At 41.1% G+C, this 21,951-nt stretch overlaps 2 protein-coding genes and 1 pseudogene across 6 annotated transcripts in view; 2 read left to right on the top strand and 1 right to left on the bottom strand.

Annotated features, from left to right (window-relative positions):
* Positions 1–6,330, top strand: part of TAB3 (TGF-beta activated kinase 1 (MAP3K7) binding protein 3) — a 43,488-nt gene extending 37,158 nt beyond the window's left edge. For all 5 annotated transcript variants that reach the window (XM_053936152.1, XM_053936156.1, XM_053936157.1 and 2 more), the window contains one exon: positions 1,778–6,330. In XM_053936152.1, coding sequence (XP_053792127.1) covers positions 1,778–1,926 — 149 coding nt within the window. In that variant the 3' untranslated portion in view covers positions 1,927–6,330. The remainder of the gene's footprint in view (positions 1–1,777) is intronic.
* Positions 2,904–21,951, bottom strand: part of GK (glycerol kinase) — a 62,670-nt gene continuing 43,622 nt past the window's right edge. The window contains exon 19 of the mRNA XM_053936161.1: positions 2,904–2,984. Within this exon, the coding sequence (XP_053792136.1) occupies positions 2,944–2,984 (41 nt within the window). The 3' untranslated portion in view covers positions 2,904–2,943. The remainder of the gene's footprint in view (positions 2,985–21,951) is intronic.
* LOC128784506 (pre-mRNA-splicing factor 38A-like) lies at positions 19,035–19,913 on the top strand (annotated as a pseudogene).

Raw genomic sequence — 21,951 nt, forward strand, 5'->3', positions numbered from 1 at the left:
AGCTCTTCTGAATCAGTAATCCTACAGTCTCCCTGACACTCCAAAGTTCTGGTTGCTGATAACACTCCACAAAGGTTTCCATAGGTGAATTTTGAATTCATATTAGGAAATATTCCCCCTCTTTTGAAGCAAATGTTTTACCCCTCAATGTAATAAAATTATTACTGTGTGGAAATCTGAAAGAAAGAGAAGGCCTAGAACTGCTGCTTGTGGCTCAAAGAAAAGAACATACTGGGAGGAGTTCCCTGCATTAGGTGGTAGTGTCCAGGAAAGCAGTAGCGTCAGGTGAGCCATGGTGTGCTTGGCTGGAGTCACCTTAAATTGCAGTGATCATGCAGTTGGTTAAGGAATTATTAACTTTGTGGTGCTTGAAGTCATCCTCTTAATTACACTACCATATTTAAGGTATTATTTCAAAGCAAAATAATGTGCAAAACTCACATGAAATAAGTTACTTTATTTGGCAGTTAGGAAGATAGTGCCTTGTAAGGATTTGTACAATAAGCTTCCAGGTTCTGTCTGTCAGCTTATTAGAGATCAGTTGTAGGGCTGCTGTACTGTATTCAGAGCTTGGATTGTTACATGGAGGCATCAAATTTTTTTCTTAAATAATAAATATTGTTTAATATTGAGCTGTTGAAAGTGTGGGCAGACAGACGGGTGTGGGCAGACAAGGGTGTGCTCTGTGCTGCCATCTGGCCAGTCAGTGGAACGCAGTCGAGTGCCCACACGGCCTGACTTACCAGGAATTAGTTGAGGTCAAGCACTGCTGATGTGACTGTGCAGCTTCTGGCCTGGAGACTGCATCTAAGCAAAGAGGTTACTTTTATTTCCTTTGTTTGTCTCTGAAGACTTAAGTACTATCTCCACTAAGGTTGTTGTCAGGGTATGTTGCATTTCATAGCAGGTGGGGCAACTGCAAATTACTTCGTGTGCAGTTACAAATTGCAGGCCTTTGTTAGACATGAGTTCACAGATGTTTAGTAGTTGGTATCCTAGCCATACCTTCTAGGTATGTGTTAATGTTAATAAATATTAACATTTTCTAAGGTGATGTGTTTCCACATCCTGGGAGTATTCCTTACTTATAGTAGGTAAGTAAGGTTATAGTAAATAACCTGAGGTGTTGAGGTGGTGTCAGGAGACATGGAAAACTGAGTGTTTCTGTGGGTTAAGGCCTATTGTGTGATTTGCATACATACTGATTTTATGAGTGAAAATCGACTTAAATGCTGATTCACATACATATATCCCTGCTTCAAAGGCATGAGGAAGAATTGTCTTGTTTTGGAATAGGCCCGTCATTTTATTTTTAGATTGTATTCTTTTGCAGCCTGAATTAATGCTAGAAATAATATGTCTGATGTCAGACTGCTTGAAGCAGCTAAGTTAGCAGTAGTTTTCCCCTTCAGGTAAAGCAGGGTTATTGTAGTTAAATATTTGGAAATGGACTGCTGTGTGTAAACCTTAACAGGATGGTGCTGCGGTGCCAGTAAGAAACTTGTATGCTTTAAACTATTAAACCTTTAGGAGTATCAGTGACCTAACAGGGATGAGTTCTCTGTTGGTTTTAAGATGTTACAGTTAAGTGTCTCTTTACAGAAGTGAAATACTTCAAATATTCAGATTTCACAAACTGAATTATTAGTGCTTTAGGAAAAGGCTTCCATGTTCATTTTAAGATAGTCTGTTTAAATAGGTGACCTTCCAGTAGTGTGGTCTTGAGTATTAATCGTTCTCTTCTGAAATAAAATGTTTTCTTTTGGCTTTTCTTTAGAGCATCAAAACAGCTCCAAACAGACTCCACGGACTCAGCCAAGAGATGAAGACTTTGAAGGGGCCCCATGGAATTGTGGTAGCTGCACCTTTCTAAATCACCCAGCACTAAATCGCTGTGAACAGTGTGAAATGCCACGATACACCTGAAATTCAGGAAGGGGCTGCACTGGGTTGAACACAGGCTCTCAAGCCAACAGCTGTAAGAGAAGGAAACATGGGGAACCTTTCAGTCCACCTGCCCGGCCTTTGCCAGTCAACAGTCTTCATACTGCAAGGGGTGGGAGTAATGTGTTAGGATGTTTCTGCTTCTGCTACACTAGAAAATAAATGAATTAAGGGTTAAATTCCTTCCCATTGTTGTGAGCAAAGCAGAAAATGAAACCTGAAAATGTAAAAGGATTAATTTTGAGAAGAATGTATGCAGGAAAGCAAGTAACTACTGGTGTTTATTCCTGTGGTTCTAGTTACTGCTTAGTGGCTCTAAAAACAACCATCCCAAAACTACTGTTTTTTAAAAGAAAATTATAGGACTCTTAGTAATGGTGTGAAGTGTTACACTTAACCAGAAAAACTGAAGAGCCAGAGCTGACTTAACCTGGCCACAGCTAGCTGGAAAACAAAGGCTCCCTGTGCTTCTAGATTGTAAGCTACTGAAAAAGAAGACAGGTAAATGCAATGATAAATTTTGCAATGTATAAAAAAAACAAGGAGAAGGGTATTTGTAATTGCTGCTTTTTTTCAGGGTAACTTATGTCTACAAAAAATTGCTGTTTGAAATAGTGACCTGAGGTGACTAAATGAGGAACCGTGTGAGTGTTACAGAGAGTGTAATCAGAGGTAATTTTTTACAATCCTGTTTGCTTGTACAGTGCCCACCTGGCTGTGTCAACACTGGTAATAAACCGAGAATGAATTCTACCACGTTGCAGATGAAAATCCTGCTGCATGCTTTCATTGGGCCGTCGTGTTTCCAAGCGCAAAGGATGCTTTTCTGTACAACCTTCTGAGTCTGCGCTGTGCAGCAGCACAGTGAGATATGCCAAACACAGGCTACTCCAAATTCCATTTGGAAGACTTGGGCTCAGCCATGGTTGTGTTTGAGAAGAGTTTGTACCCAGTTCCTTAGGCCTTTTCAGCTTCCAATTTGTGAAGAATTCATGGTGTTTACAGCACAGAAGGTACTTTGTGCCCCAGATCAAAGTTAGCTGAAAAATAATTAATCAGCTCTTCAGTAAAGGTTTATTTGCACATTATTAATAAACCAGCCTGTACAAAATAGCAGATGCCAGATCCTGAAGAATTACACACTGCATTCTTTCTATATTGGTCAGGAAATATTTGTCATAGGTTAAAGAACACAAGACTTGCAATTAAAAGTGCGACTGGTACTTAATCTGCCTATGATACACTGTATTCTAAAGGTGATGTTCAATCTGTCTGAATGCTTCAGGCTGCTGGAATAAAGCACTCGATACTTTGAGATCGAACTTGGGTTTGGGCAGCTGAATGATTCTGTGACACAACTGTGTGACTATGTAGGGTGTTCTGTGTACTGGTCAGAGGCTGGTACAGTGCATTTGAGTTTTTATGGTATAACTTCATCACAATTCAGAGATGTAGCCAAGCACTTCAGCTGAATTATGGTAATTGACTTGGTAAAGCAAAATTTGCTATTAACTTTACCATGAGAGTTTGAAACTACTTCATTTTAAGTTGTTCTTAGCTCATGGCAGCCACATCCATATTGTCAATTACCACAGTTCACTCAATGTGTGATAACATGCTAAGCTGTGGCAGAACAATCATATGTCTGAATCCTTATTTAAAATAAAGCAGCATTTGCAAGGGGTGGGTGGAGAAAAACTCATCTTGACTGCATTGCTCAATCTGGTGTCTTCTTTCCCCACAGTTTGTAAAGACAACAGTAAGAACCAAACTGTTGAACTTAGACGATGAACCAATATTTTATCTGGCATTTTTCAATATGTTCTTGCACTAAATCTTCAGGATAATTTAAAATAAGCTAAGGGATCTCCAGCAATCAGTGTGTACCACTAATGAGCAAAACTAAGTCAAAGGCATCAGAGACAGTTTTCCTTCCTTCCTAGTGATTTACACTGCTGTGAGGAGAGCTCATTACATGTGGAAGGAGGTAGGAAAGTTACTGTCAGTTACTGTCAGCTGAAATTAAAAGCCAGGTATTAATTTTGTGCATGTCAGTGGAAGATTTGACAAAACTGAGAACTAGAAAACAGATGAGCAGAAGCATTGCTGTTATCAGCTGACTCCAAGCAATGCCAGTAACTTCATGGCTTTTCTATCCCGATGCCTTTGCCATTGTAGTATTTCAAATTTTCTGTTCCTTTGTACTTCTGGTGAAGTTCTAGAAGCATTTGTTTTTGCTGGAATTACAAAAAAGATAGCAGCTGAAGTGACAGCAAATGAGAGTAGGGGTGTCATGCGAAAATACAGTTGTACCATTTTCAGACAGGATAGATGCTACTTTCAAAGGAGGAGGGGCAAATATGCATTCAGTCCAAAAATGTCCTGAACTGCAATAACCTTACATGGAGACTTGCAAATCTTAGTCCCAGCTTCACCAGAGGAAGAGAAGGAGGGCTGCCACCACAGCAAGATACTCATTGGAAGAGTGAGTGAGCACCATTAAATTGAAAAATAAGTCCTTTGTACCAATGACTTTACTAGGTTTTTTCAATCACTCTCATTTGTTGCTTGTACAAACAAAGAAAACCACCACACCCTTCTTTTGTATTCTTTTACTTGTAAATGCCCCTGCTCAAACGTTAATAGTAAAGACTTGTCATGGTGCTTGAATATTTCTAGTTTGTTAGTATATAATTGTATTTCAAATATTGGAAGATCCATTTTGCTTCTGAAAGCAGGTGATGCCATTCAAACCCCAACTGAATTGTAGATTATACCAAAAAGATTGGTTTATGGAATATTTATTGAATGCACATAAAACCCTAATGTCAGCTGTCAACAAAATGCACTGTATTGTATAAAACTTGTGTGTGTGTGTGTGAGAGAGAGAATGTTGGGATGCTGGTGCTGTTGTGTTGAGTTAATGCACTACTTGTGTTTTCTTTTTTCCTTAAGGACTGTGCTTTCCCTCAACCATGCTACTAGATTGTAACTGACTTGGACATTCAGTTATTCAAAATGATCTCACTGTTCATTGAATATAAAGCTTATTTTATATTTACTGTGCTATTAAGATGAATTCCCTTTAATTATAGGATACTACTGTAGTTCTTTAAGAGTTTATTTAGACTGGGGCTTGTGGAAAATTATTCAGAACATAGTAAACCAAAAGAAATCCTGAACTTTGGATCTACTTTTAATTTGATGTAATTATTAGTCCTGTTTGGGTGAAGAGGAAGGGGGTGGGAAAGGAAAAGGAAAGGAAGTACTTTGTAAAATGTAGTCTTAGATCAGATTGAATTGTGTATCTGTGTGTCTGTGGTATGTGTGTGTTTCCCTTGAAAAATGGGAGGTGTGGTGAAAAGGTGTAATAATTCTTAAAAGAGCTGGTCTCAGTACTTTCTGATTATGATATGCTACTGAATCACGTTTGTTTTTTTTTTTTTTAAACCCAGCTTTTCTCTCAGTTACTTTATCTCTCCCAGCTATACATCTCTCACTTCAATTTCTAAATACTTTTTCAATTTCTAAATACTTCTACATTTAATATTGATTGTAAAATCCCTTGAAACTGAAATAGAAATACTTGAGTTGAAATGGGGACAAAATAAAAACAATAAAGAATGTTTTTTAAAAGAATGTGAGAATATTAAATATGTTAAAAACAAACTTTTTATCAGGATAATAGTTCTTTTAAAATCCAGTGGTGTACCCTAGAATGTGAACATAACTATCCTGATGATAAGTGGATGGTTGGACATAAACAATTCAACAGCCAATTTGGTACCACAGAATTGATGTGCTCTGTACTGCAGTGACTCCAAATCCCACAAGGAAGGAAGACATGCACAGATATCACATCTCACAGTCAATACTGTCTCTGTGTGCAGCTGCATTTGTTTTCATTTCAAAAAGTCAATCTTACATGAACCCAGACATGACTGAGTTTTGCCACATTTCTTCAGTTGGGGTTTTCATTGCTGTATATGTCCATAAATGCAAATATTTTTTCTTGGAATAATCAGAAATCAATGGAGTTAATGCAATATTATAATCCTGGATTTCCAGTATCTTTGAAACCAATTTTAAGAGACTGTATTCTTGAAACTTATTTATTTATGGTGGCACCAGTGTATCTAATCCATACTTCCTGCTGTGTGAAACCCTGTTAAATTTTTTCATTAAAAAAGAAGACACGATCTTGTTTAATCCTGTATATATGGTGTCTACATTCTAGATTTGTGTATGCTGTGAATGAACTTATTACTAAGAGATGAAATTGTATAAAAGCATTCAGAGGCTATGCATGCATGGTACCTCCAGAAAGTGCATACTCCAAGTTGCAGATTCCTGCAAAAATAAATTAATAAAACTAAGCAAACATCACATCCTGCATTTGTTCTTGTATGTAGTAGGAAACATTTTTAAAGTACAGCCTTTTTGGCCTTCATAGCCTGATTGTTTCTGGTCTCCCACTTGGACCTGTAGCTATAGCAAGTTTGTTTCAGGGCTTTTGGAGTTTCTGTTTTGGTGATCATTAGGCATTTGCTGAATATTGAACTGGGTCCAAATCCTGTTCCCATGAATGTGAATGAGCAGGAATTCCATTTAGATGATGGATATTCTGTGCAGCTTCTGGTGTGGAAATGGGACATAGCATGTTCAGAGTGTGAGGTTGGTCTCAGTACTTCTCCCTAACTTTGGACAGAAGGTTGTTACCAAGGGCAGCTTTACCTGCTGTAGCACCACAGGAGTCCCTCTGCTGCTCTGACCTGTTGGAAAAGCACTGCTCTGGGAGAGGGTGGAGAGGTGGAAGTGCACAAATGCGAGTGCAGGCACTTTCTAGGGCTGTGTTCTCCATGGCATCAGCTCCCCACCGCTCAGGAGCTCCAGAGCTGTGCCCCTGCCAGGTTCTGGTCACACACACTGAAGGTCCTTCAGCACCTTCCTGCTCACAAATTGCTGTGCTTCAGTCAGGAAATATGGGTAAGAATTTCATTCTGCATTCCTTTTGCCTTTGTTTACTTTATCACAGTCTCAGGAGATATTTGTATTTTAATTAAGCATTTGATTTTTTTTCACTTCAGAAATCATTGCAGTTGAAACTGATTAAAAAAAAAAAAAAACATACAAAAGTTGAGATACCTGTAAAGTGTATTGTGCTAATGGAGACCATGCAGAGCCAAAAGACACCAGTCTAACAAGTGCTCACCATTTTTTATTGTTTCCCTGCAGTCATGAGGAGGCAGATCTGCCTGAATTGCATAAAACTGGTTGATTAATTCCTCAGAATAACTTGGTTTTGGCCGCAGTGAACTGGGTCTTAAACGTGTGGCTCTTTTGAGAGATAGTTTGTCCTGTGGTCTGGTAAATATTCCTGGAACGTAGTGTAATCCATGCTGGGATGGGTAGGTGCTGTGTATTCTTTATTGCACTGTCTCTGGTTGGAAATGCACTTTTTTGAAGCAGGTGGTTGATACCTGATTTTGTCTGAATGGCTGGACTCAAAGTGTTACATACTCAGTGGGCTGCCTGAATTTTTATGGAAACCTTGTGAAGTTGTTAAAGAAGGGGCTTTATTAATTTTTAGCTGGAGGGTCTGTGATTATGACATGTTCTAGTTTGACAGTAGAGCCAGGCCAGACCTGCCAAAGCCTTTTTCGGGGGCAACACTCTGCTTCAAAAAATATTCTGTTTCTCTAGAAAACACTAATGTATTGAGTTAAACAAAACAAAAACAAAAATAAATAAATAAATGAATAAACCACCACCTCTGCAGGTAATTTTCCAGATACACAAGACTTGGAACCTTGCACATATTCACTGCTTTTGCAAGCTCCATTTTGAAGCTACAAATTCATTGTCCCTTCTTCCTTCTTGAAGTTAACAAAATATCTCCTGCCAGGTTTACTTAAAAATGAAGTCAATATGATTCCATTACTGCTTTAGAAACTAAGCCACAAAGCCTGGGAATGAAAGATGTGCAATGCAGGTGCTGCTTTGCTTTTGACTAAAGGCTTCTTAATTTTTTGGAAGAGTTTTAGGAAAAGAAGTTTAGGGAAAATACGAAATACTTCAGGAAAAAAAGGTGGGGAAATTTTCCATAGGTTTGAATGTGATATTCTGATTCCAGACTGGTACAGCCCAACAGTGTGTTCTGTAATTGGTGCCAAGTTCTGGCATTGGTTGCAGTGATAGAATAGTCACAGCTCAAATATTCATCCCAAATTCTCAGTGGCTCTCTGCTGGATTGTTCTAAAGCATCCTGGCCCAGTCTTGCACATTTCAGGCTTGGGGGATTATGTTTTATTTCACCTGAAATTATTACTCTACTTTTGAGCCATTCAGTGAAATCTAATGATTTTGCAAGACAGAAGTGGCTTTTGGCAATACCCTGTGTGCTGGAGAGTGCCTGGTGTGACTGCCCACAGTTGGATCCTCGTGGAGGAGCCCCCTGACCACAAGGGACAGGGAGAATGACACAAACACACTTTCCAGGTGGGTGATGGGAGTCACCAGGGTCTGAGAAAATGTAGAGAACTTGTGCTTTATGAGAGCTTGTGAATCCTTCCCTCCAATTAAGTTTCTGTATGTGTCTTGCTTTACTTCATGGTGAGATTTGTGATGGTGGAGAGCCTTGGGTGACTTTCATCACCACAGATCTTGAAGCCTCATGGTTTGGTTGCTGTTCCAGGTAGCTGATTTTACATTTCCCCCAACCTCCATTTGTCTCAAAACTGATTGTTCATAAACCAGATATCTTTTATCTTTTTTGATGCCAGGGCATCCTCGCTGGCTGTGTTTGTGTGCTCCCACCTGTGCAGGATCTGCTGTGAGCATCATCCCATGGGAGCACAGCAGTAGCAGCGGGTTACACTAAATATGGCTACACTATTTAAGTATCCTGGGTGAGACTGGAATCATCTCTGCACCAAGGAGGGAAATACAGATGTTTTCATGAGCTATGAAAACCACCAAGTGTGTGGAATTCCCACACGGTGGTGCTTGGCTTTAAAAATGAAAGCGAGTTTATTGCAGCAATAAATGCAGAGTATGTAAAGGTTTCCCAGTAGTTTTCAAAGCTGTTCCTTAAAACTGGAAGTGAAAGATAACCACTTTGCTCTTTTTCCAGCTCACAAATTCTGGCATTAAATTTGTTCTAGAAAGGAAACTTTTTTGAAAGAAATTCTCTGCCCTGACAAATGAGAGACCTCTTCCATATCCAGAGGAATAACTTACTGTCTCCCAGATACCAGTTCTGTCTTGTCTGGGTTTTTTTAGCTTCTGCAGAAGTTCAGATCATTATAAGGGCATGTTCTTTTTCAACTGTCAAATGTTTCTACCTGCCTTTGCCAGTTGCAGGCAGAGGCCTCTCCAGGCTCCTGTGGGTCACTGCCCTGTGACAGACACACATGTGTGTGACCTAGATGTGTGTGATACACCTGTCATGCCACTTTCTTACAGGAAGAGGTCAACACTTGTGCTGTGCCATTAGGATTCAGAAATCCCAGCACCCTCAAACATGGGCTCTTCTCATGGTCCTGGTCACTTCTCAGAGCATCTGCTTCTCTGTCTCTGATTTGGGGCAGCAAGTCTGAACTGCTCCTTTTGAAACTGTGGAGATTTAAGAGTTTAGTGACAGGATTTGTGAAGAACTAACACCCAGTTGCTATTTTTATTAATAATATTCAGTATTCAGGTGCAAGAAAAGTAAGGTGATAGTGAGGAACATCAAGAGAAAGATGTGTTGGTACTTTGGTGTAGTTATTTACATTAAATACTGACATTGGGATTAACTTCTGCTGGTAGTGATTATCTTTCCAGGTGGGTCTTATGAAAGCGGAGTAGAGGGAAGCAATCAGTTCCCTGGACTTGCTGGCCACTCCTCTTTGACAGCACAGGACACCATTTGTTTTCTGGGCTACAAGTGCCCCTGGCCAGCTGAAGGCCAGCCTCTGATCCAGCAGCTCTCCCAAGTCCTTTTCTCAGCACTGCTCTCAGTGAGCTCTTCCCCCAGTCTGTACTGCTGCCTGGGATTGCCCAGGCAGGTGCTGCACCAGCCCTTGGTCTTGTTAAACTGCATGAGATTCCCATGGTCCCATTTCTCAAGCTTGCCCAGGTCCCTCTGGATGCTCTCATATCTTTCAGGTGCATCACTCCTGCATCACTGTTTGGTGTCATCTGCAAACATGCTGGGGGGGCACTTGATCACCAAGTTTGCCATTATTGTCACTATGCCCTTATTGTCCTCTTCCCAAAAGTCATGAAAAAGGGTCAGATAAAATATAAGTGATGCTTTCAATATTATTTTGTAATAAATAAATAGCTTCTAAACAGCCTAATTTTCTCTCTGATTTCCTCTTTTCTACTTGAGGGGATGCACAGCACAATGCAGTTCATTAGCTCAGGGATGAGTCTCAGGAATGTACCAACATAAACATTCTACCAAGTGGTATGTTCAGTTTGCCACCATTTCAAATATCAATAATGAAAAGTCTGCAGCAGATTAGGCCCCTTCATGTGCTGTACAGAGAGATGTAATCTAGATTAAGGCCCTAAATGTCACACCTTCACTGAAAACCCTATTGCTTTTTTTCTTTTTCCTTATTTTTTGATTTTTTTTTTTTAAGGTAAGGCTGCCAGATGTGCTGCACTAATTCTGAAAGGTGCACTAGTAGCATTAAATCTATATGATTTGGTTTTGCTCATCAGCTTTGACAGGAGAAGATGTTGGTAAAATCTAAAACTCCTTCAAGACAAACTTCTTAGTCTTCAAGTCACATTTATTCCCACACTGCAGTAGTGCAGGATTTCTGACAGGTTAATCCCAAAGCCCTTTTCTAAGATTTCAGACATTCCCTACAAAGAACAACGGCATTACTTGAGCACTGAAACAGTGCCCTGTTCCTCCCAGGAGGAGAAATGGGAGGAGTAGGAGGCAAGATCTCCAGCTCTGTGGCCATGGGAGCAGTTAAAACCTGATCTGCATCCATCAGTTTTATCATGCCTGACAGATTTTGAAAGCAAAATCAATATGAATTAGTCTCAATTTACATTGTGTGATGCACAGGCCTCTCCAAGGTAATTTTTTCTTTTGTTTCTCACTTTCCAATATACAGAGTTTTGCAATTGCTATGGTGCTGTTCCACTGGGGTTGAATCACTGGCTTTAACAAAGAAAGAAAAGTTCTGTACAAAGGGAGTATCCATGACATGAGCAATAAGATGAGTACTCATATATGTTTTGGGTTTCTTTTCATCTAATAAAAATATACTGATAGTTTTACCTGATCTTTACCTGCCCTGCTAGCAGGATGTTTGGGAGTTCAGATATGTGTACACAAATAGAAAATAATCCCCTTTAGTGGTATCTTGGAGCTGATCCCAGAGGGGCTGATCACTTGCATACGCTGAATTGACCACCTCAGAGCTGAGCAGGATAAAGCACATTGTTTTGAGCATTGTCCAAAGTGTGAAACACCGACAGCCCTGGGGCATCCACCACCTCTCCAGGAAGCCCGGTCCAGGTTTTGACCACCTTTTCAGTAAAGAAATGCTTCTTAATGTCCAGTCTAAATCTCCCCTAGTGCAGTTTTGAACCATTTCTACTGACATGTCAGTGTCCACAGTGAGCTGCAGGACCTAAGAACTGTCAGTAAGACTTCTTGAACTGGGAAGGGCTTGCAGGTGTCCAGAGATTTACCTGGAAAAAGTAATTTAAAGGAATTGAAGCCCCAGAGATGAACTCATACAATCTGCTCTGCAGCATGCCCCGGCTTCTGAAGGTGTCTAAAAGCAATCAGCACTTCTACTTGCACGCAAACACTTGATCCTGCATCCAAATAAGCCAAAATGGCCTGGAAAAATTGGTAAAGGGTAAAATTGGTAAAGAAATCTGATCATTGCAATGTTTGTGTAAGAGCCTGAAAGTCAGGGAAAGGAGGATACAGCAACTGAGCTTCTTAACTTCTTGTTCAGTTCTAACTGCAGAGAATCTAACATTTTACCTTCTTGGAATTGACTTCTGGTGCTTATAATGTGTATATTGTTTGTGTTCTCAGGCTCTGAGACTGCAGTGGGCATTAATCTGTGAGCCAGGCCCAGCCACTGCTAAGGCAGTTACCAATATTTGCTTGTAACACCAAGGCTGCCACTCAGCCAAAGCTTTCCATTCCAAATCCTGGCAAAACCACATAATACAAGGGTAAATTTCTGGAATATGACAAAGTGCACCTTGATCATGTCATGGAATAAATTTAGATTCAGGAACAGGCTGTAGGTATGGGGCTCTCAGGGGGATGTCTTTCAGGGGCTTAGTGGTCTGTTTTACTGAGTTTCATGAAGATCCACATGCACAGCCCCTGTGCTGAGCAAACCTGCTGATATCATCAGTCCTTTGCTAGAGGCAGGAAAATTACCAAGTACAAACACGCTGAGCACCCTTCTCTGGAGGTCAGCGCCTGCTGCTGTGTCACTTGTTAAAGCTGAGATAAGCCATAAGCCAAAGGAATGCCTGGAAAGCTTTTCTTTCCCTCTCTACCAAGCAGACTCATCAAAGAGCTCCATTAATCCTGAGCTGGGATAATGAAGTACTTTCCTGACAAAACAAGGGAAGGAAGCTATTTTTGAGCAGCTCAGCAGCTGATTTCAAGAGGACAGCATTGAATCCAGTGCATTCCCACAACATCCTCTGTCAGCAGCAGAGTGTTGCTGCTGCCCCCCCTGGAAGGGGAGAACCACAGGAACAAACACTGCACTGGCCCAGTGTCACTCACCAGGAGCTGAGCCCAAACCTGTCACACCCCGGTGTGACCCCAGCCATGGCATTGGGCACCCTGCCAGAAAACACCATCACTGCTTTCCTGATCAGTCCTGTGCACCAAAATTAATACTGTACAATCTTCATCTCACTACAAGCTCTTGGGCAGCTGCTGGAGGAAATAATTGGGAACGAGTCATAGTTCATGGTTAAAAACACCTACATCAACTTCTAGGTGCTATTAGAAAAATCCACTTTAGCAAGTGCCAATACAATGTGAATTAACTACTTTATAGAATTACAGAATCATAGAATATCCTGAGTTGGAAGGGACCCACAAGGGTCATCCAAGTCCAGTTCCTTATGATTTACGTATGTTAACTGGTTAAAGAAAAGGTTCATTATACTACAAGCCTTGAGAATAAAGGAAACCATCCTTTCCTACATCAAAACTAGAAACAAACAAATTGCCAATATTAAAATACTGAGGTAGAAGAAAACATGACCCCCTCTGTGGACAGATAAAATATGCCTAGCTGGTCATTAGCATTTTTCATTACCATTTTCTATAAAATAGGTAGATGGAAAGTCTTAAGAAATACAGAAGAGCAAGGTAAAAGATGTTTGCCTTCAGTCCATTCAAACTGAGTTATCCCCCACACTGGATATGCATCAACTCAGCCAAAACCAGCTGTGAAGTTGCTGGGACTGAGCCTGTGTAGAGCAGCCCCAGTTTGAACTATTACTTTATTAGTGCATGAGTTTATGCTCACAAGAAATCATGTCTTCAGTACCAAACCTGCAATGGCATTTTTCACATTGAAACAGAGCCTCCTGCACAAAATTGATTTCATTAAAATTCTTAGGGTAAGGTACAAGGAGAATGTTTCAAAACCAAGCTACAAAGGGAAATAAAAAAATCTGCCTCCCTCCAAAACTTCTGCAGGAATCCAGTTTGTCACAGGCATGCCCCCCATATTAGTGCCCTAAATTAGAGCCTTGGGGTAAATAAAACAACAGTCTCACAGGTTTTAATAGTATTTTGTCTCATGTTAGCTGAAGATATCTGAATTTAGGATATTCATGTAGTTCTGCCTGAAAAACCTTAGAACACAAGCAAAACATTTACTGAGAGCTGCCTAGTGCTGATTTGGATGTGTGACAACTCCTAAGGTTCTTTACAGGAATATTTATGAGAATGCAAGGAGCACAGTGACCAGCAGTCAATGTTCTGTGTGCATTCCTGGAATATCTGAACTGCACCATTTACAGAGATTACAACACAGAGTAAAAGGGCATTAGCCTGAACACACAGGTCTATTTATTTATAGAAGCCAATTTTATTTTGCAGGAAAATATGGAATAAATCAGCTCTAATATTAATGCAAGTTCTGATTTTCAGCACTAAAGCACCTTTTCAATAATGGAAATTCAGGGAAGAGCATTAATGGAAAAAGTCTCTTTGGTTCATGTGCTCAGTTCTCTTTTCAATAAGAAAAAGAGTTTTTTTGTCTACGTCTTCTACAGATTTCAGTGCTTCCTTTTCATTCTATTTGTTACTGTTTTGACAGCTTGGGCTGAGTACATTAAGAAAGGCAGCAAAATTTGGTGCCAAAACACAGAGGTTACTTTGTCTTGTAAACACAATGACAAGACATTTAGAACAAGGCTGAATGTCATCAATGCAAACAGCAAATACCTACAGGTCCATTTATTCCCCCTTTCATGCTGACAGGAATAATTACTGTTTAAAGCTCTCTACCTGAAGACCTATAATCTTTAGAAAAATATCAACAGAAATAATCACATCTTTCAAAATTGAGAAGAAATGAAACTGTGCAACCCAAATTTTCCCCACTTTGTCTGGCAAAACCTGTCAATAATACAAGAGGAAGCAATTGTCTGATTAAAAGAGCAAAAGAAGCATTTTTTTCACAAAGAGAAAGAAAAATCTTCAGAGCAGATTCTATCTAAATTACAGACATTAGACACTGGAAGAATATAAAAGATGCTGGGATTGAGTTTCAGGTTCACTGTAACTCTCTTTTACTGCAGCTTACAGAATTATTAAGGCAGACTCTCAGCACAAAGCCCTTGTCAAATAATCCCTATCTGCAGGGAAAGTTTGAAATTATTTTTTCAAAGAAAGCCTGAATACCATATCTATTAACTGGGGCACCAAAACCTGAAATAAAAACAACTGAATAAATTATAGACACCATGCTATTTTTAACATCCATCATCTTTTACCTGCAAAAAAGAACCAATGGGGGGCAGGGGTTTTGGGGCATTGGGGTTTTATTTCTTTTCTTTTTTCTGATCTTCACAACTTCCCAAAATAACACAGAATTAATTCAACCAGTTTAGTCTTGCTTTACTCACAGGATCCAGGTGCAGCTGTTTGCTGGTGCCTCACCAGGTGCAGCCAAGAAGAGTTGGGGTCTGACCCACTGTGGTGCTGCTCAGCCCTTCACAGCACATTCCCCTTAATCTCATTCACAGAGTCAGCTTTTCCAGGAAATTTATTATGAACTGTCGTGGTGCTAATTTATCATTCCCTAAACAATTCCCCTTTTTTACCCCAACACAATCATTTAATCTCTGTTGAGGAAAAAGGGTTACCTGGAGCAGTTTATCATGACCTTGGTAGGCTACTAGAGGAAAAACTGAAATGAAGTTGTAAAAGCATAATGAGATCCATAACTTGGAGATTTCCTTGTTCTTTACTGTATGTTTAATATTCAAAGAAAATATTGTCTTCCTTATGAAGCAATAGGAAAAAAAAAAAGGGCTAAGAAAACGTACTGATAAAGCAGAGAGGGCACTGAAATGAGATACTGAAAAAGGAATAGAGTTGTTTGGTTTTTTTCAAGCACTTAAGTTTAAACTGTAATTAAACAGAAGACTGGCTGGCAAGCTAATAAAGAGAAGTTGTAAAATAAACATTGCACAACGGGCATTTTGGCTACTGCTGCTACAACAGGGCTGCACATTGTCCTTTGGCAGGAGGATCCATGTGGGAAACCAGGAGTGAACAGTCCAAGCCCTGAAAATCCTCACACAAATGCAGAGCCTGTCAAGTTTCCTCAGGAGAGGGGGAAATCTTTAACCATCGGGACAGTATTTGTTTTCTTTTACAGAGCCTCTGGTTAGTCCAGAGTTTATTTATACAAAGTCCAACATGTAAATGCCATAATGGGTTTTACATAAAATTGTAATAAAGAGGGTCACAAATCTGCTAATGGTGCAATGCTGGGTAATGATTAACTGAAAAGCCAAAGTAAATTAATAAATTATTTGTTAGGCTAGAAAAATAATCTTCTTTTCAAACAGAAAGGATGATGTATGAGCCCTCACAGACAGCAACAGAAACATCAGGCTTCCTATCTGACAGCCAGGACTGTTCTCCCTTACATACTATGAGGAACTAATGGTTTTCCAAAAATAAATGTTCACTGTGATCTTGAGTGGCAAATATGTAGCTTTTGAGGGTGATAGAAGTCCTCAGCTTTTCAAGACTCTTCTATCTGATTCAGTAGTGACCTTCTTGTGCCTTTCAAAGGATAAATATAGCATAAAAATCAATACTGAGATACAGAAATTTTTGGTACCTTTCCCATTATTGATTAAACTCTTTTCAGAATTTAAGGTAATGAAACATTTATTACTTTTTCAAACTTCAAACTTTTCTTTTTTTTTTCCCCTGAAAAATTCTTACTCCAGTTTTGCCATCCTATCCTTAGATTTACTGGTTTCACTTTGCTTCAGGCCCTCTGTATTTCAAAGAGCCAGTAATGTGAGATACACACTGAGATTTCCCCTACTCTATTTGATCTGTCTATTTTTACCTGGTCTCCTGAAAGGACTTAAGAGGCTGCTGCACTGGATCTGCATATTCATTGTTCTCATTCATCAAGGAACTGAGACCTCCTGTCCCTCCTGGGGAGAAGGACTAAGCATTGTTCAAAGCTGATTTTTTATTCTGGAAACACACACCTACTTCTTTCTCACTGAAGATGATGATAATGTTAAAATACAGTTAAAATCCTTTTCTGAATGAAGACATTTCCCTGGATCAGAGCTATTACATCCAGCACTTTGTCCTGGGTATTATTATTTTTTTTTTTCATTTATATGTTATTAAAGAAAAAATGCACTGTCAGGGAAAACTAAAATCCTTTCCTGTCCTTCAGCTAAAAGATGGGAAAAGCACAATGTGAAATACAATGAAAGTAATGAACTAGACATCTTTTGATTTACAGATATTTATTTATCTTAAAGCATGATTAAATTTTAAATAATGATAAACTAGTCCTTTATAGGCTTTTTAATGAGGTTCTTAAGCTATCAAATGGCATCAATAGTTTTGTTTAGTTGCAAAATCAAATTTCAGATAGAGATGCAGTAGCAGATACCAACAAACAGATGACTTTGCTTTAAACTCCAGCTTCATTCCATAGAAAAGATGCATCAATGCTTCAGAGCTGGAGGAAAGGAGTTTATAAATTGTCAGGAAATCTTTGATGTATCTTGTAGAATTTAAAGTCATAGAATCATAGAATGGTTTAGGTTGGAAGGGGCCTTAAAGGTCATCCACTTCCAGCTCCCCTGCCCTGGGCAGAGATGCCACTCACTATCCCAGGTTGCTCAGGGCCCCATCCAGCCTGGCCTTGGACACTTCCAGGGATGTGGCACCCACAGTTCCTCTCTGCAACCTGTGCCAGTGCCTCACCACCCTCACAGTGAACAATTTCTTCCTAACATCTGCTCTAAACCTGCCTTTTTTCACTTTAAAACTATTGTCCTTTGTCCTGTTGCTCTGTCCCCATATAAAAAGTTCCTCCCTCTCCTTTTCATAAGCCCACTTAAGCCACTGGGATGCCACACTGAAGTCTCCCTGATCCTTTTCTTATCCAGGCTGAAAAGCTAATAACTTGCTTCCTCTTAAAATCAAAGTAAGACTCTTCCTGAGTTGCATTTACTAAGAACACAACAAGAAAAAAAAATTCCCTGAGCAAATTAATATAAGACTAGAACTGTTGTCCAGTAAATGCAGAATTTGTAGCATTGTTTGAGGCTCATGCTTGGGCAGGAGCAGGGTAAATCCTGTGTGCACCACTGTTGTGGGAGGTCCATGCCAGGCAGAAAGGGTGACTGCGGTGAGGGATTGACAGCTTCTTCTTCATTTCAGGCACCAGACCATCATCATCCTCCCACCAGCAGCCCTCAGCTCTGCTTTGCCAAGACACCTGAAGCAGAGGTGGAATGGGATGTGCACACACCCCCACCAGGGACACTCCCCAGCCTGCTGAAGCCTGTAGGATGAGTGGGCACTGGTTCCAGGCAGTGGGAAGTGCCACCAGGGTCAGCCCTGCTCAGCAGCTCCGCAGTCTTGGCAGCCAGGGGTGACCCCAGGGCTGCACCAAAGCCACACAGCAAGTCTTGTGCCCGTGGCCACTGCACGGGATTTCCTGGGAACAGAGCTCCTAAAACCTCCAGTGGATTATTCTTATCACTTCCACTTCCACTCTCCGCACTTTATCTATTGTTTCGTGTGCTGGGTTACAGCTGGGGTGTAACCAAACTACGGCTCTACCATTATGGCTGCATTATCCCTGATGAACTCCCAGTGGTCGCTCTCAGCCGCTGCCCGGGGCACAGCCGGCCCCCCGGGCTGCGAGCAGGGTGTCAGAAAAGGGAAAGGGGCAAACCCTGCGGCAGGGCAGCGTTTCTTTGTCTTCACAAGCTGATTCAGCTGCCCAGCCCAAGGGGCTTACCTCTGCCAATGGCCCGGAATGGCTCAAGGGCCCCACTGGGCAGCTGTAACCACCGAGGCCATCAGGGAGTCCCCAGAATATCCCGTGACTCACAGGATTACATCATTCCACTGTGAAATTCCCTGCCCTGGGGGAAACACTGAACCTTCCTGCCTGAAATTGACCATATATAATCTGGGCACTTTGGGGATTTGGAGCAGCCACCACTGGACAGATCCAGAGGAGGACCAGACCTTCCACAAGAGCACCACTGCTTTTGACAAGACTGCAGCCATTGAAGCCACCACCCTGACCACAATTTCTCCTGCTGGCTTACTTTCAAACCAGCCAAGCCAGAGGGAAAAGGAAAAAAAAATAAAAAACCAGCAGGTACCACATCCACACAATCCATCACTGAGCCAGGACAGCCTAACCCAGTAGCAGTTGCCCCTGTTCTGAGGAGGAAAGCCAAGGCCTGCACAGGGACTGAGGAGGAGGAGGAGGAAGGTGGGCAGCGCCTCAAGGAAGGTGAGCAGAGTTGGAGCTGCTGTGAGCGGGGCTGTCCCAGCACCCACCATGGCCAACCCCATGGTGAAGGACACACACAGCATCCACGGCACCAGCCCGCAGGACCTGGTGGAGAAGATCATCTGCAGCCACATCTACAAGCCCAAGTACTGGAAGGAGGAGTGTTTTGGCCTCAAGGCTGAGCTGGTGCTGGACAAGGCCATGGAGCTCAAGTACATGGGGGGTGTGTACGGAGGGAGCATTAAACCCATGCCTTTCTTATGCCTGATGCTGAAGATGCTGCAGATCCAGCCCGAGAAGGGCATCATTGTGGAGTTCGTAAAGAACGAGGGCTTCAAGTATGTCCGAATGCTTGGAGAGCTGTACATGAGGCTGACAGGCACTGCCATCGATGGCTGCAGGTACCTGGAACCACGGAACAATGACTGTTGGAGAATAAAATGCCAGAACAGAAAAGGGGGATGTGAGCAGATGCACATGGATGAATTTATTGATGAGCTGCTCCATGAAGAAAGTGCATGCGATATCATCCTGCCTCGACTGCAGAAATGGTACGTTCTGGAAAGGGCTGAGCAACTCCAGCCTCGTGCTAGTGCTCTGGAAGAAGACATGGATGATGCAGAATCTAGTGAGGAAGAGGAAGAAACAGATGAAAAGCTGGAATGAATCCCATCTCCAGATCACTGCAGGAGAAGGTAGAAAGACCTGGACAAACGCAGTAGATCTGGGTGGGGCAGTGCAGATGGAGCTGGAGCAGGTCTGCAGGAAGGCACAGCTGCTCTCCAAAGAGAAGAGCCCCTCACTGTGCCGGGAGAGGCATCGCAGCAAAAGCCTGAGATGGCACCAGAGCAGATCCTGGAGAGGCAGCACAGATCAAGATCCAAATCTCCAGCACATCGTCGCAGTCACAGACACGTTCCATTGTGACATTCCCTGACCAGGGGCAGGTACTGAACCTTCCTGCCTGAATCTGACCATGTATAATCTGGGTGCTTTGGGGACTTGGAACAGCCACCACTGGACAGATCCAAATGAGGACCCAAACCTCCACAGGAGAACCAGTCCTTCTACAGGACGACTGCTTTCACCAAGACTGCTTAATTGGACTGTGACCACCACTCTCACCCTGCTCAACAGGGTGCCAGGCTGTACTCTGACTTTGTGGGTTTAAGCCAGCTTTTCTGTATCAATTGCATTTATTGTAACTCTATTGTATTGTAACGCTGACCTGAAATCTCTCTCAAGGTATTTTTGTGGGGTCCATTTCTCCCGTGGTTTACTTTCGAACCAGCACATTTATAGGAAGGAGAAAAAAGATGTTCTTGGGCACTGCCAAAGTGCTCTTACTGCTGAGGAAAATAAGGAGAAAACATCCTGTCTTGATCCCAATTCCTAGTGTTGGTAGCTACCAGGGTAAACATTTCATTAGATCTACTCATGGCCCAGTCAAAACCTAGGCACGCGCCCACATCCCCAAAACCTCCTTACTTATTCCCACTTGCTCTAATGAAGTTCCAGTGCTTGAAAACGAGCAAATAAGTTATTCACACATAAATTTGGTTGCTCATGAGCAAAGAAGACCTGAGCAATCCCCAAAGACATTTAGAGATTCAATCAACAGCCCACTTAAAAATATTTATCCCAAAGGAGCTATGTAAACATCACTCGTGTGATTCTAAATGACTATTCAGGGCTTGGAATAGAAATGTTCTCAGCAAAAGTTTTTTTTCTAACCAGCAATTAAATTCTGGGGTTTTAAGTGTATTTGGGGTATTTTAGACAAGCTTTGCTCATTAGCCCCATCAGGAGCAGCAGGAAGAGAATGAAGGCTATTTTGAAACCAAGTGATCACACAAGGAAAAGCACACTGGCTCAAAAGTTAATCTGCAGCTGATGGCTCATCACAGTTAGTAGGTAATAGATCTGTGACAGAATATAAATAATACAAGTCCCACCATGCAGTCTGGAAAGCACAATAATTGCCAGGAGTTTATGTATTCATCCACCTACTCACATTTTGATTTTAGAGTAATTTGTGAACTTCTTACATTCTAATAAGGAACTGCTGTATTCACTTTCCTGTGCCCCCACCAGAAAAAAAAAAAAAATCAAACTATAATTTTTCAATGGTTCATCGTTACAGATCAAATCCTAAAAAGCAAAAAATACAATTTAATTTTAAAAGGGAATCAAAAATAAAAATCACCTATTTGACATATTACAACTGCATGAAGTACTATAACTGTAAGATTTTCTTTCAACACTTCACAAAGGGAGGCAATGGAAAAATAATAAACTTCAAGTAGAATAATCCTGACATACTCACACTACATCACAGAGAAAAAGAAATGTTACATAAAGAGAAGATAATCCCTTGATACCCAACAGACCTTCTATCTGAGAGCTGTCTTCCAAAGTCCAATTAGAGGACATAAACATGCTGCCAAGTCCAACAACACAAACACTACATGATTTGAAAAATATATTTATCTTCTCCTTGAAGCTTGAAAAGAGGTGAAAAGGAGAAACTATAAAATACATACATGTACACATAACTATACCTGCAACTGATACCTTTAATCCAGAACTCTAAGCACTGAGAAACTAGTATTAAAATAATTAAAGTTAACAAGGGTAATCCTCTTAAGTGGAAAAGTGATCCTTAGGGAAGGAGAAAGTAGAAAATTAAAACCTCAGTGGCTGAGAAATCAGTTGTAGTTCCCTGAGGAAAGGAATAAACCCTTTATCCTGCCTGTGCTCCTTGGGATATGCACCTACCTCGTTTGGTAAATGCTCCATCCCTGGGGCAGTGCTGAGACCTCATGACTTTCCTCACCAATTAAAGGCTGGCAGTAACAGAGGAGCTGGTGGCAGTGAAGAACATCCACCCCCACACAGTTGTATCACTGAAACCTGTTTGGGGCACAGCTGCAAAAAAATTAAATGCCACAGGCTGTGACTCATT

The sequence above is a fragment of the Vidua chalybeata genome, chromosome 2, assembly GCF_026979565.1.
Source record: "Vidua chalybeata isolate OUT-0048 chromosome 2, bVidCha1 merged haplotype, whole genome shotgun sequence".
In the NCBI taxonomy this organism is placed as follows: Eukaryota; Metazoa; Chordata; class Aves; order Passeriformes; family Viduidae; genus Vidua; species Vidua chalybeata.